The following is a 16,149-nucleotide window of genomic DNA, read 5'->3' as shown; positions in this document are numbered from 1 at the left end:
CTCAATAGTGTGTGAACATTAAAGAACAAGAATTAAGCTTCTTGTAAAATCATGGTGTCTTTTTTCTTTTTCACATCTTAACAATTAGACATTTTTAAAGTATGGGTTCCTTGCACCTTGTATATTTGTTGCCTCGTTATGTCTTGATTTTATTTCCTTAGTATTATAGTTAACTACTTTCCCTATGGAATTCCATTAAATTCCACTTGTCAGTCAATTCCTTGTTGGAATTCTGTTGTTCAGCAGAGTGGATTTTTTGCCTCTTTTTGGATGAGTGGGAGTAAATGTTGGCTTCATTCCTTTAGCTTGGCTCAAGGATTGCAGGCATGCCTGTGACCCACTAGCCTGAATTAGGGCTGCTGTTGAGTCTTATAAACATGAGGTTGGGGTTAATAAGGCATAGGCCCAGTTTTTGGCTTGGAATCTTACTTGGGAATTTGTGTCTTCTGGTGAAAGTTTCAAATAAAATTATAAAGATATACAAATTAGGATAAGTTTATTTTGTGTCTAAATAATGGGAAAGGTTTATCTTCAATAGTAATTTGTACCTATTTGAAAGTCCTCTCCAAGACTGTTCAGATATTCTCTGTTCAGATAATGGCTGTCTGATCTCATGTTTAATTGGCATGTTACGCCAAATCGCTTCTGACCCTTCAGTTTGCCGGAGAGTATGTGGCATTTCTGGGGTATTGCAGGTGGGTAATATAAGCAGGAAGATTTTATTCTCTGAGGACTCTTATCCTAGGTTGGTGCCATGGTCTTATTTACCACCAGTAGCACCAAGAGCTAGTTTGTAGGAGGAGTGGTAGGAAGAGACTAGAACTGTCTTCTTTGGCTTAAATTTTGAATTGGTACTTTATGGAAATATCTAGTTTTCCTAAGATTTTAGGTTTATCTTCCCCCCAAATCATGCCAGTCAGCTTCAGAACTCCCCCCGCCCATTGCTTCATTGTTACAACCATAGCACTGTTTTTGTAAACAGCTTTGGTATAGAATTTTAGCTTTCAAAAAAAGCAAACAATTAATTTATTAGAGTATGGGGGATGGGCAGAGGGAGCGAAAGGGAGAGAGAACTTCAAGCAGACTCCATGCTGAGCACAGAGCCCAACTCCGGGTTTGATCTCACAACCCTGAGATCAGGGCCTGAGCCAGACAAGAGTTGGATGCTTAACTGTCTGAAACACCCAGGCAACCCTAGAATTTTAGCTTTTAAAAGAACTCTGACAGTCTGCTACCCACCTCATTCTCCCTCTGTGCAGTCTCTCTTTCTCAAATGAATGGGTAAAATCTTAAAAAAAAAAAAAAAGAAAGAAGAGAACTCTCATGTGATTATGTTCACTGATTCTTTGTCCGCCTGCTTTGTGGATTTCATCACGACAGTTTGCAGTTGGAACTCTCCATAGTCTGGTGCCACTATTCTCAGCATGTCCTTCTGTCAGGACGGTGGCTCATGGGTGATATCACGTATATTCAGGAAGTTGGGGCTATTGAAACATTTATTCATTTGAATATCAATTACACTTCTCAAATTTAAGTTCCATTGCATTTGCTTTAATAAATTCAATTTAAAATGACTATTTTATACAAAGCTGTACAGGTTGCTTGTCCTAGTTCCTAAGTTGCACTGACTGAGATGTGCTTCACATGGAATTGTCCCCTTGCACTGTTGGCATTTAGCTGACTGACAGAGGAGCACTGACATTTAAGGGAAAGCCAGGGGAGAGTAAGTTATTGAAAACAATATTATTATCAAATTATTTTGAGGATGAGTTTTAGACCATAGAAATGAGCTTTTCGGCAGGCAGGCAGAACTGGGTTTTCTAGCAGATGGCATGAACTCCGTGTACTCGTGTCACTTCCACATGTTCTGTGTGTGACTGTTCCTCTTTCTGCTTTCTGGTCACCCATCTGTGTCTACTTGAGGATCCCACATTCAGCATGAACTTGGCCCTGGGTCATCTTGACTGGCCAGGCGGTGTTTGTACCATCTGTCCGCTGAGGTGGAATGACAACAGCTGGTACGCAGCTGGACACATTGTCCTGGGAACTCTTATTTCAACCGGCGGTTATACTAACAAAAATGAAAACGTTTTCAGATCACTGCTTTCTGTGACTACTGTTTGTGTCTGGAGAATCCCATCGCGTAGCCTAAACGTCTACGCTCTTTAACTGACTTTAGGTACTACAACCTAATTACAAGCTTTATATTGCTAAGATCAAGCTTGACTTCAAGGAGAACAGTCCTTTTCTGACTCTAAGGAGTTAGCACATGGGAACAATAGTGAATCAGTGACTCCTAACTTAATACTGTAGAATGAACTAGTTTTCTTCATTGAATTCAGGCCATGGAAGGGCATTTTGAAGTTCTGTGAAATTCTATATAGCCATTGTCATTCATGACTTCACTGTACAGGGGGCTGTTTCACAAGATCCTCATGGAATTCTTCGGAGCTGCACACAACAGAGAAGCATTTATGTTCCCAGGCAGTCAGTACTTGAAGCCAATTCTAAGACAGGAAGGGTTTCTCCCCTACTCAGAGAGATTAGAAATAACTTCACCACGTAGGAGTCTTAAGCAGAATTCCTTGGCTTGGCCCTGCGTGAACAAAGGCTGGCTTCTCATTGCGCAGACGGCCCCCTCCCCTCCTGTCATTGCCTCAGCCAGCACGAACTGAAGGATGCAGGGCAGGAAGTATTAGTTAATTTTGTGCGCCTCATTCTAAACATCTGTACTTGAGTCTTTGTTTATGGAAGGAATGTGGCAGGAGGAGGGGGAAATGCAATGGAACATTCAGAAGCTAAATATTTTCCCGAGGGTGTGTATATCCATGGTTGGTCTTCGGGCTCATGAATACAAGGCAAAGGGCAGAAGATGTTCTAGTTGTGCAAGTGGCTGAAGACTTTCTAGACTTCTAATTGCTGACTTTCTTCATTGTTTGTCTTGGCCTCTTTATCTTAAAGTCATACTATGTCCACATGCTCCCACAGTGTAAAAATAGTAGACCAGCTATCATTGGACTGGTAATTAGAAGACTTGGTCTTGTGTTCTATTTATCTACCATTTAGACCTTTTTACTTTGTCCACTGTGAAATGAGTAGGATGGATAGGTAAAGAGTAGGGAGGGATGGTGAGGGAGAGAGAGAATGAGGGTAAGCATACTTGAAGGGTCTCACTGGCAGCTGTTCAATGGAATGAAACCTAGCTCCTTGGTTTCCCAGCTCTTGATTATCCATGACCACAGGTGATGGTGGCTAGATAACTCAAGACTTGACCCTTCTCCATCTTCTGTATTGGTGTCCCAATTTTTTCAGATTAGATTCCAAGTTCCTTGAAGTAATTTCAGTCCCCTTGTCTCTTATCTATAAAGCGGGGTGCAAAGAAGGGGACCATTGAAAATTACACCTGTACAAAGATGTCTGCACAAAGTCATGACCTCCTCCCCTTGTCTCAGCAGCCCTGTCTCTGTCTGGCAGGTCTTCTTTTCCTCTGGTCCGCTTCCTCTGCTGGCCTCTGCAGTAGCTCTTATGAAGTCTGTCCCCTCTCTGCAGATACTCCCCACTGGCTTTGCTCTCAACTTCTCCCCCTTAGCAGGTACTTTTGATTTTCACTGCACAGAAAAGATAAAGTCATCAGAACTCTTTCATCTTCCATCTGCTAAAACGTCTTCAGTCACTTAGGTTTGCACTCAGCTGGAAAGCACGGGTGCGAGGTTTCTCCTGATCAGGGCCAGTTCTTATTGCCCAGCCTTGTTTCCATATCGAGCCTTACCCCTTTCCATTGACTTGAGCACAAGAACGTGTAATACAGACTCCTCCCTCCTATCTCAAAAAAACAAAAAAGAAAGAGAAATATTTCTGGAACCCATCATCCTACCCCACCGTTGTCCTCCTTCCCTTCAACCCCACGTCATTGACTACACTCCGCTGTGTCTGCTTTCCTGCCTCGTATCTGCTGTTGATCTTCAATCCCACCCACCCTGTCCATGGGGCCCTGAGTACAGCAGTGACCTGTTTGTGGCTTAGAGCCAGTGGACATCACAGTCATTGCCTTACATGACTCTTAGCATGTAAGTAGCCATTGATTACTTCCTCCTCAAATGCTCTTGGTTTCCATGTTTGTCTCTTTTACTTGCCGTCCTCTCTCCGGCCCTACGGCCTCCCCTACAGTCTGTGCTTTAAATGTCGACGCCCCTCAGAGCAATCTCCAAAGTCTGCTCTCTCCTCACTCTGCACCCTTGCTGGAATGGAGAGAATATGACTCAGACATCTCTCTTGGGGTTTCAGACCACTCACCTCCAACTCCCTACCAGACATTTCCTCTTGTTAGATGATCCACAGACACCTCGAAACTAGGATATCCAAAATTGAACTTCTCTTCTCATCCCCCCCCCCCGCCCCCCCGCCTCCCGTCCTACTCAGATCCTGACAGAGGAGGTTTCCTCTGTCCTCTCTGACAGTGGACAGTTCTACTCTCCATCTGCTTGTTTTTAAATGAGAAAACTAAATATTATTTTTACTCCTTCCATCTTATTTCCAGCCAAGGAGCTTTGACCATGAAACATGTCCACAGACTAAAAGTAGAAGGGAGTTCAGAAATGGCGCCCTCTCCCCCTTACTGTCCATCGGTTACTAAATTACTACTGAGGTCAACTTTCGACACCTCACCCAGACCCACTCACTTCTCCCCATTTGAGCTGTCAGCCACTGTCTTCTCCAGGACTCCTGCCACATCTTCTTCACTATTCTCTCCACTTTTAGTCCTGTCCCTTCCAACCTCCTCTCTCTCTCCCCAGTGGCAGTGGCTTGAGTGATCTGACTTTTAGTCAGATCTGGGGGTGCCTGGGAGGTTCAGTCACTTAAGTGGCCAACTCTTGATTTCAGCCCTAGTCATGATCTCAGGCATCGGGCTTCACACTCAGTGTGGGGTCTGCGTGCGGTTCTCTCTCCTTCCCTCCCCCTCCTCCTCTGCCCCTCCCTTGGCTCACATTCTCTGCCTCTCTCTTTCTCTTTCTCTCTCTCTCTCTCTCAAATAAAATCTTAATAATAGTAAAAGTCAAATCTGCTTGCGTATTTCCCGTATAAATGTCTCAGTGGCTCGCCATTGCCCTTAGGCTGGTGGTGCTCTTGAAGGTGGCCTCAGGCCCGGCCTGCGCTCCTTCCCGTTGAGCCCGTGTCCAGCCACGCTCCAGTCCTTGCTGTAGTACGCAACTCTAACTCCTCAGTGATTGCTCCTCTGTGTTCTCTGGGCTTTTCATACGTGCTGTTTCATTTGCCTGGACAGCTGATCCCTGTTTGCTTAGGTAACTCCTCTGTGTTCCTCAGGTCCCGGACGCAGATGTCACTTCTTCTAGAAAATGTTCTTTGATGCCGCAAATCCAGCTTAGGTGACTTTCCTCCATGCTCCCCAAACTTTGTGCATTTCCCCCTTCAAAGCCCTCATCACACAGAATTGCCATCGTCTGTGTCCACTGCTGGATTGACTTGAACTCTGAGGGCGGTGCCTGTAGCTGTCTTGTCCTGTGGAATGTGTGAGCCTCTTTTGCCCATGGCCACAGAGCCCTTTTTCTCTTCCAACTATGGCTGGGGTTGGAGTGCAAAAGGCAGCTCTGAAAACAAGGCTTAGTGAGGTAGGGCCGGCCCCAGAAAACTCGTTTGCTTCCAAGTTGAACGCTAGCAAAGTTGCTTCCTCATGTCCTGCCACCCATTGCCTGGGGTCTGTGGCACCAGTGAGAGTGACCACATGAGCTGGCTTCTTTCAGAGGGTGGCTCTGTGGTGCAGATTGGTGTGGGGACCACAGTACACCCTGCTCCATTTTATCTTCTCTCCTTTGATCCAGTCTCCTGCAGGTTGAGTTGTTAAAGAACAATGAGATGTCAGACACAGAGACAGAGTAGAAAAGCAGGGGTAATCTGTAACGCCCAGATTAGTGAGGAAGCCTTTGAACATCCCAAACCACCTGTTCCTGAATAAAACGCGATTGTTTTACCATTCCAGCATGTCTTACCTAGTCTTTGGAATGCCATAGATGCTACAGTATAAATCCACACCCTCATTCAAGGGTAACATTTTAACATGTTTGATACAGTAAAGAGGTAGAGGTTACATTTTCATTCTTCTAACAGGTGGGGTATAAAGGGGATTTGCGAAACCTGTGTCTCCGCAAACTGTTGTACTGCATCTGGGGTAGAAGATCCAGATCTGTATGCCGTTCTCTGGCAACTGTACATAGTCCCTGGGACAGTCAGGCCCTTATATGTGAACATATCCAGGGTCCTAATTCAGGAATTTTTTTCTAAACTCTATTATGAATAATGCCTTATGTGTGTATACAGTTTTACAATTAACCAGGTACATGCAAGATCTTAATTTGACCTTCCAACAGCTCTTTGAGGTAGGTGGCTCAGGGGTCATCCCCCGCATATTTGCAGAGGAGAAAATGGCCGAGCAGAAATCACACAGCTAGTAACTGAAGGAGCCAGGTCTTGAGCTCGGGTCTCACAGTGCCCAGTCCTGCCTTCTTTCCATCATGCCACACACCTCCGTGTTCAAGATTGTGTGTGTGTGAATGTGTTTTGGGTGTATGGGGGAGTTAGTTAATCAGACTTCTCCTTTAAGATCTGGACCACTTAAGAAATAGGTATAGCTCATCATCTTAGTTTTATTGCGGATACTACAAGATTAAAGAACGGAATACGTGACTTACGTGGACACGTGACATGTGGGCTTTCAGCTCTCCCCCTCCCCCATCTCTGCAACCCAGCTGGACTCATCCATGTGGTCCCACATCTGGTAGTAGGACAGCCGCAGGCCTCCCTGGCACAGAGGCAGACGCGCTGTCTTGCATTGTGGTGCGCAGGAGAGGAGAGGGGCCCTCAGGCAGCCCCTTGAGAGTGAGCTGAGGAGATTCCAGGCCACATGTGACCCTCCCTCCCACTCCCCTGCAGATGGGTGGGCACAAGGAAGTAAGAGGTTAGCAGGAGTCCCTTGGCAACCCTTCTGAGAGGGTTCAGGGGTTCCTCTTCTGTGGGCTTTGTAGGGGAGGATGAGTATGGTGCTTCGTGCAGAATTAATTCCCTTGGGGAGGAAAGACTGTAAGCTCAAGGGCAAGGACCTCTTATGTCTAACACATCCTGTCCTCCAAACTAGATAGCATAGGACTGAACATGTAGTTGTGCTCAACAAATACTTGCTGACCAAACTGTGATCTTCACTATAGCATAGAAGTTGCAGAGAATAAATATTGTCAGAGATGGGAAGACCCAACTGGAGAGTAAAAGGTGATTAAAAACATTTGCGCTCTATCTTTTTGACCCACCTGAAGGCATGCTGGCTGGCAGCCAAACTGTCCCAGCCATCAGACTGTGCCCTCGCTGGCTGTCCCAGCCATCAGACTGTGCCCTAGCTAGCTGCCCCAGCCATCAGACTGTGCCCTCACTGGCTGCCCCAGCCATCAGACTGTGCCCTCACTGGCTGCCCCAGCCATCAGACTGTGCCCTAGCTAGCTGCCCCAGCCATCAGACTGTGCCCTCGCTAGCTGCCCCAGCCATCAGACTGTGCCCTAGCTGCCCCAGCAAGCTGTCTGAGGAGTGGTTCATCCTCCAGAGACAGTAGCCCAATGGCTCTCCCTTTTGCTATCCTTGCCTGCTCCTTGCTCGGATCTTGCATATTCTTCTTTGAACAAATGCAAACAACTTCTTTAACCCCACCCCCTCCTTTTTTCTCTATCTCTTTTGTTTTTCTTTGTTCAGCTGCTGGAGGAATTTTTTTCTTCATTCCTGCTCTACTCCCTGCCCCATCTCTTAATCACTCCTTTTCTCTATTTCTTTCTGAAATCCTCTCTTAACTTGGTAGATAAGTAGAAGAATACTGCTCGTGATAGTCTTCCTGCATCAAGAAGTAACATAATAGTTAAGAGAGTGAGTTTTTAAGTACCTTGAAAGTTTCCAGAAGACCCATCTAGAAAGCCGGCAAATACTTTGTTTTTAAATTAAATTGCTTTTGCTGAAGCACCAGCACTAAGAATAAGTGTACTTTTTAATGCAATTTTGATTTTGTTTAATTATGTTAAGTACAGTGCTACCATTTTTCATGGCAAACAAGATTCCACCAATGCGTGTCTTAAATAAGCCAACTTATGACCCAAACTGTAACTAGTCCGGTCTGTGGGAAAAGGCTCACTATTTCCAGGTTTAGAATACCTATCGGAAGCAACCAATGTGTTGTGGGTTCTGGAACCATCTTCATCTAGGGCATATCCGTCCTTTGTCAGGGTCCTAAGCAAACTGGGAATAGAGGGAATTTCTTTGCTTCATACGTATGACTTACCAACTTCATGTCTGTCCCACAGGAAAAGCTTTTGACATCACATACGTGCGCCTCAAGTTCCACACCAGCCGCCCCGAGAGCTTCGCCATTTACAAGCGCACGCGGGAAGATGGGCCCTGGATTCCTTACCAGTACTACAGTGGCTCCTGCGAGAACACCTACTCGAAGGCAAACCGTGGCTTCATCAGGACAGGCGGAGACGAGCAGCAGGCCTTGTGCACAGATGAATTCAGTGACATTTCCCCTCTAACTGGGGGCAATGTGGCCTTTTCAACTCTAGAAGGAAGGCCCAGTGCCTACAACTTTGACAACAGCCCTGTGCTGCAGGTAATGGATCCAGAAGCCGACTCCGTAGCCCGCTAGTTCTCCCCTGTGCATGCAGGAGGTGGGAAGACTGTTGTGTGGGGGCCTGTGGTCCCACTTCCGGGGAAAGGGGTAGGAGTAGCAGCTTCCAGGCGGACGTTATTCTGCTCTCCTGAATATTCTCAGTATGTGAAGGAAAGCAGCTTGGTCCTGCCACCCAGGTGATGTTCTTGTGTTCTCATGTACCTGCCAGTGTACTCTGGGATATAAATTGTAGAAATTTTTAAAAAAACTGAACAATTTAGGGGCGGCTGGGTGGCTCAGTTGGTTAAGTAACTGCCTTCGGCTCGGGTCATGATCCTGCAGTGTCCGGATCAAGTCCCACATCAGGGTCCTAGCTCCATGGGGAGTCTGCTTCTCCCTCTGACCTTCTCCCCTCTCATGCTCTCTTTCACTGTCTGTCTCTAAAAAAAAAATCTTTAAAAAAAAAAAAAAGTTAAAAAAAAAACTGAACAATTTAAACTTGGGTCTTTACTTGGCAGTGGAAACATTTTGCTTCTGATCTTTTGAAGAGAGTATTTGAATCTACCTGTTCTTTTCTTTTTCTTTTTTTAAAGATTTTATTTATTTTATTTTATTTTATTTATTTATTTTATTTACTTGAGAGAGAGAGAGAGCACGAGCATGTGCCGGTAGGCAAGAGTTGGGGGAGGGGCTGAGGGAGGAGAGAAGCAGGCTCCCCACTGAGCAGGGAGCCCGCCCTGGAGCTTGATCCCAGGACCCCGAGATCACAACCGAAGGCAGACACTTAACTGACTGAGCCACCCAGGCGCCCCCTGAATCTATCCATTATTTTCACAGCCTTCCTTATCTCTTTCATTTGACCAAAGGAAGTATTTTTTAGTGTCTGAGAAGGGGAACAATTGAAGCAAGTCATTTAAGAATGCCATCTTCCTTCATTATTGTGCAGAGGAACGTGGACCACGTTCGTCTGCACTACTGTCAATCATAAAAACTTCTGATCACCTGACAGTGCTGGTGTCTGTGACAGGAGATACACGTAGGTTCCCGTGGTACAGTGCTCGACCATCACGAAAGAAACCTTTCCCTATTTGAGCACAGAAAGAATTAAAGTTGTCTTTTTTTCTCGTGAATTCTGTGTCCATGTTCTTTATACACCATAATTTGGAATCTTTCTGCAACACAGAATTGGAGATGCTTGTGTCGTGTGGCTGAAGCTGATGTCTAAGTGGGGGCAGCTGTATGAAATGACAGATGAGAAAGACTGGATGTGGGTCTGCAAACTCTGTGTACATTTTATGAAAATCTGTCGTTATTTCTAAGTAGGGTGAAGTAGGGAGTTCCTTTATTCTTCTGGGCTTTATGCCTTTTTGTTTTTTTAAAGATTTATTTATTTATTAGAGGGAGAGAGAGCACGAGCAGTAGGGAGAGGGAGCGGGGTACCACTCAGGGGGAAGCCCAATGCCGGACTCAGTCCCAGGACTCCAAGATCACAACCTGAGCCAAAGGCAGCCGCTTAACCAGCAGGGCCACCCAGGAGCCCCTTTGTGCTTTTGTGGCTTCTCAGTCTTTCTCTTGAGGTTTATTATATTCAAGGACTCTCTGTGATTTGACCACGTGGTTTTGGATAGTGGCAAAAGATGAGAATATGTTTCTCCGTGGGTCCAGTTCTTCCCTTCTGTTGTATTTCTGCAATTTGCTGGGAGATCGTGAATCTTGAGCTTGGTCAACTCTGAGGTTCTGGTGAGCAGTGAGTAGGTTTGCAAAGACCTTTCAGTGAAGTGTTTCTTGCGATGGTAGTAAGATATGTTCAGAATAAGGAGTAGAAAGAATAACTTCTTGATAGATTAAAAAACAGAAGATTGAATGTCTAAGGGAGATGTGATCTACAAATTTTTTAAGTTTATCAGTTTGCTAGCTTAGGTGCTTCCTGTGCAAATGATCCTATTTGATGACCCAGCAGAGATAGCGGTAGAGGCAGCAGGAGGAAGCATTGACCTACGTGACTTCACTGTGGTGTATTCTGGAACCTCTGCTAACTGGATGCCATATCAGCCTGTCCTGAAGCAGTTCCTCCAGCTGTAGGAGTTCTGATGTTTGCTACTGGTTTTGTTTTCTTTTGTCTTGTTTTTTGTTTTTTTCCCAAGTTATCTCTACATCCAACGTGGGGCTTGAACTCACAGCCCTGAGATCAGGAGTCACATGCTCTATCAGCTGAGCTAGCCAGGCGCCCTGATGTTTGCTACTCTTTATACCATAGGAACTTGTGAGACTAAATGTGGTAGAAATGTCACGGCCATCTGTAATAGATCTGGTCAGTTGCTGTCATTATGCAAAAACATTAGTTATGTGTCTCTGGATATAAGAGCTCTGGTTTTCATATCCACTTGCCAAGGAGTGCTCGCTGATCAGATGTTAGCTGATTTCACAATGATAACTGACTTGACAGCTGAGCTGATATGACCCTCTCCTCTCATTGCCTCCTGTGCCTCTCTCCAGAAGCTGCGATCTCCCCGATGGAAGAATAGACCCTTCCTGGTTTCATTGTATATGAATATTACTGAGCATATGCTGATTTATAGTAATAATGATAATCAGCATGTATTATAGCACTTACTATAATGTGCCATAATGTGCCAAGCAGTGTTCTGTATTTACTGTAGATGTATATACACACTCTATATTTACTGTAGATGTATATACACACTCTATATACTGTTTACTCATTGAACCTTCACAGTAACTCTACAGGTAGATACTTCTGTGATCTCCATTTTATAGATGGGGCATCGACATCGTTTATCAGAAGAGATCCAATAACCCACATCACACAGATTTAAGTAGCAGAACTGAGATTCAAAACCTAGAAAGACTGTCTCCAGAACCTGTTCTTTTTAAGACACCTGTTATGAAAGAAATGGCTTAGACTCAGCCCTTGAGAAGCTTTTACTCAAGGAGAGCTGTGATAAAGATGAAGCTCAAAGGAGATATGAGATACAGTAAGCATTAAACACAGAGATACATGGAGCTATTTACATTACAGACGACTCAAAGATTCCTAGCATTGTCGCCGTGAGTGGGAGTTGTTATTGGAGTTCCAAGTTTGGATGCAGTGGAATCATCATCTCTTCTCCTTTCTAATTATACTTGGAGGCTTCACGGGGATTAGCTTTTATGAGCCCTGTAGGTTGCTCTCTGTGCCAGGGGTTTGGCTTGGTTCGAGCCATGCTGCTTAATCAAGGGTGTGCCTCCCTGTCTCGCAGGGAGAATTCTGAAAACACAGAGCCTGTGGCCCTTGCACTTGCTTGTTGCATCCCCATGGGGGATGCTGAGAGGCACTCCCAGGATGGGACTTTACATGATGTCTTTGGGTGGTCATGTGTCATATACTACTACAAAACGTAATGAATTTAAGCAACCATGATTTATTATTTCTCATGATTCTGTGTTGGTGTGGGCTCCCTTACTGGCAGCTCAGCTGGGGGCTGGGTTTCTCTCCCCCTGTAGTCTTACAGCTTCAAGGAGGCTAGACTAGGCTTCCCCGGGTGATGGCAGAAGCATTCCAAGAGGGTAAGTCTCGGGGCACAAGTGCTTATCAGACTTCTGCCTGTGTCAGTTTTGTTCATTTCCCCTGGACAAAAAGCAAATCACATGCCCCAGCCCAGCATCAGAGTGGAAAGGGACTCTGCAGGGTGTGGACGCTGGCAGACATGATTCACTGGAATCATTATTCTAACAATCCACCACAGATGTAAATATCTGACTAAAATTAGCTCAATGAAAGGGCATTTATTATAAGGGCTTAGATCTCATAAAACCTAGAGGAAAACATTAACTTTCCTTCTTGTCCCCTCTCATTATGCTACACCTCCCAATTGAATCAGTTGTGGTTGCTTCAGATGTGTTCATTTGCTCAGCAAATGTTACTTGAGCACCTACTGTACACTGAGCACCAGGGAAGCTGCAGTCAACAAAACAAAGAAGTCCTGCCCTCATGGGGCTTACGGTCTTGGCAGTGGTGGCGGAGGTGGGGTGGGGTAGGCTTGTGGTGGTGGAAGCAGACTATAAATGAAATAGGCAAGTGAAATAGGGCCTTGGGGTGGGCAGCAATTCTAGGTTGGGCGGCAGGGAAGGCCTCCCAGAGAAGTGACATTATGGCAGAAATCAAGACAAAAACTGCATCTGCCTGGTTCTGGCCGGTGTAATAATTTATTACTTTGTACTTGGATGCCTCTCCCAGATCTGTCCGTAGCGGACTGGGGATGGAGGGAGAGAGAGATGGTACAGAATGGGCAGGAGGAGGCAATGAGCAGTGCCACCGTGGTGTTCCATGAGCTCTGTGCTGGTTCCTTGGACTGAACTTGGGGCGTGGACACAGGGTGGAGAAGAAGGGACATGTGTATTGAGTCCCTCCCATATGCAAAGCATTTAGAAGTATATTTCATGTAAACCTTTCAACAGCCTTGTGAAGAAATGAATAGTATTCCTGCTTTTTTGGGACTCTGAGTGGTGATACAACAACTTAGATTAAAGAAGAGAGGAGTCAAGAAGGAGACAAATATTAGGAAATTAAGGGAGTCATTGAGCATTATAGCAGATTTAATGCTGGAAGAGGATATGTCACATGATATATTAACTGTATGAAAAATTTAAAAAAATATTGTCACATTTATGTCTCTCATCTTCAGTCCCTTTACCTTTTTCTGTTTTTTTTTTTTTTCTTTTCTTTCTTTCCCCCCTCCCCCCTGACAGGAATGGGTAACAGCCACTGACATCAGAGTAACTCTCAATCGGCTAAATACTTTTGGAGATGAAGTGTTTAACGACCCCAAAGTTCTCAAGTCCTATTACTATGCAATCTCTGACTTTGCTGTGGGTGGTAGGTAAGTAAACCATGAAATGACTTATTTTTTTTTCAAGATTTTATTTATTTGACAGACAGAGATCACAAGTAGGCAGACAGGCAGGCAGAGAGAGAGGAAGGGAAGCAGGCCTCCTGCTGAGCAGAGAGCCAATGCGATGCAGGGCTCGATGCCATGACCCTGGGATCATGACCTGAGCCGAAGGCAGAGGCTTTAACCCACTGAGCCACCCAGGCACCCCAAACCATGAAATAGCTTTGAAAGTGACTGGAGCTTTGGTTTAGAAGTGAATGTAGCAACTTATTTACAACCACATTAATAATGTTGTTAGACCTTCTCATTATCCTGGAAACAAAGTAATTAGGTTTTCTAAAACCCTGTCAAATCAGCACACCGGGTGAATCCTTACTGAGCACCTCAGTGCAAAGCTCTGCGACGGGCCCTCTGAAGCCACCGAGGCAGCACAAGATGTTCACCTGCTGAGTAGGACTTGACCTTCTAGGATCCTACAAATGAAGGGGGGCAGGCAATGTGTGAATATGTGAAAAATTAAAACACGTGTTTTAGATAGAAAGAGGCCATATGTTGGAAAATGAGACGGAACTGTCAAGCTGGGGTGGGGAGCAGGTGGGGACGAAGCGGGGCCCTGAAGCAGGGGCAGAATCTGAATAAGGAAGGAGGGCGTGTGGGTGGGTGTGGGTTGGGCAGGTCACAAGCAGAAGTGTAGGGCTGGGAGGTTGTAGATCTACTCAGCTTAAGGAACATCTCCTCTGTGAATCTGTAGAGCTGACAGAGTGAAAGCTGATCGAGACTCTAATCCATGAGAAACCGTGTACTGTTTGAAGTAGGCCATACTATCTAAACAGCGGTTAGGAAGATGACCTACGGGCAAGGTGAAAGTAGAGACCATCAAGAGAATTTCTCTTCTTGTGATGCTGTGATCTGGGTATTAGGTGACAAATACCTGACATTAGGGTGGTGACAGTAGACAGGAAAGGAACATGGCAGATGGATTTTATTGTGAAGCAAGAATTATCAGGACATCAGTCAAGGATGATGTTAAGCTTTAATGATCAGGAGAATGGTGGTACTACTAATGAAGTAAATGAAGAAGATGAGCAAATTTAGGGAGAGGATGAGATTAGAGATAGACGTGTACTGTTTTAGGTTAGAGGAGACATCTGAACTTGTGTACCTGCCAAGGATAGGAGCTGGCGGGGAGAGATGAGAGCCGGGGATAGGAGTTTGGGATTCATCCTGGTGCACTGTAGATGTTTCTGGAAGGTTTGAAAGGTATTACTGAGTAGCAGGGGGAGCATTGGGCCTGATTCTGTCTTCAAGGAAGCCAGTGAGGGAAACATCAGGGCACTAGAGCATGTTTTAGCATTCATGCCCATTTCCATGAGTCCTTAGTTTATGGTTATACCTGCTCCTAGGGTTCCTTCGGGGATTCTTGCCCCAAACAACCTGAGGGAGTATTAGGCTACCGGAGTTGCATATGGTGGTGAGGTGCTGAACGCTTCTTACTACCTTCAGATCGGGATACTTTAAAATCATTATGACAGATAACAGCCATGACCACCTTTTTCACTTGTACTGTGCCTGCACAGTCCTGGGCACATGAATAGAGCAGCTTCTTGGTCCTCCTGATAACCCCGTGAAATTCACATTGTCATTGTCCCTATCTTACAGGTTAGGCGCAGAGGTTAAGTGACATTGGTAAATCACAGAGCCAGGTCCCAAACCCATGTAACCAGCCTTCAGGGTCCTTACTCTGCATTACCTCCATGCTTGGCTGCTTCTTGATACACACAGTTGACTTCAGGAAGTGATCCTAGAAATTGTAGAAGCCTCCAAAATTGCTAGAGACTTTCTTCCCATGTCTGGTTAATGCTCCATCCCCTATTAAGATCTTTTGGTGGGAGGGTTTTTTTACTTGTTTAATTTTTCTTCCTACCTGAAAACTCAGTCATTACTTAATATTGCTTAGTTCCTCAGTTTACAGTCTTGAATGGTAAAACTAAAAAATAAGTAAGTAAAAAATAAAAACCTGTTCTGGAGTTGTGTTTAGTTCTCTTTGTACCTCCTTTTTCTGCATCCATTTCTGGGACTTGGTGGCCATTTCGTATTTTTGTCTGTTCTCTTCCCAGGTGCAAATGCAACGGCCATGCAAGTGAGTGTGTGAAGAATGAATTTGACAAGCTGGTGTGTAATTGCAAACATAATACTTACGGGGTAGACTGTGAAAAGTGTCTGCCTTTCTTCAACGACCGGCCGTGGAGGAGGGCAACTGCGGAGAGTGCCAGCGAGTGCCTGCGTGAGTGCCCCTTGGCCTCAGTCATTAAATTATCTTGAGGACTTCCAGAGTGGGGAGAAGGAATGGGTGACTTCCTTCTGTTCCTCCTTGAAAGGAGAACTCTGAAAGGCAGTGCTGCTTCTGTAATTGGAAAGCGTAGAATGGTAACTTGTACGCACATTGGAGGAAAATCATAGATGAAGGCAGTTGGCTCTGAATACAAAGCGTGTTTGGTTTTGTTCAGTTTCAGAATCAGAGTGGGAGCAGCATCTCCAAGGTTTGGAACTTTGCTTGGATCCAAGTGCTAGGCCAGTGTAGCCTACTATAAGATACGGTTTATC

At 45.2% G+C, this 16,149-nt stretch overlaps 1 protein-coding gene across 1 annotated transcript in view; it reads left to right on the top strand.

The window, feature by feature from the left end:
• Positions 1–16,149, top strand: part of LAMC1 (laminin subunit gamma 1) — a 126,386-nt gene that overhangs the window by 73,378 nt on the left and 36,859 nt on the right. The window contains exons 2-4 of the mRNA XM_032862676.1: positions 8,349–8,653; positions 13,403–13,533; positions 15,663–15,829. Of these exons, the coding sequence (XP_032718567.1) occupies positions 8,349–8,653; positions 13,403–13,533; positions 15,663–15,829 (603 nt within the window). The remainder of the gene's footprint in view (positions 1–8,348; positions 8,654–13,402; positions 13,534–15,662; positions 15,830–16,149) is intronic.

This window comes from Lontra canadensis, unplaced genomic scaffold, assembly GCF_010015895.1.
Source record: "Lontra canadensis isolate GAN:19392208 unplaced genomic scaffold, GSC_riverotter_1.0 scaffold24, whole genome shotgun sequence".
In the NCBI taxonomy this organism is placed as follows: Eukaryota; Metazoa; Chordata; class Mammalia; order Carnivora; family Mustelidae; genus Lontra; species Lontra canadensis.
This window is presented reverse-complemented; position numbering and strand designations above follow the sequence as displayed.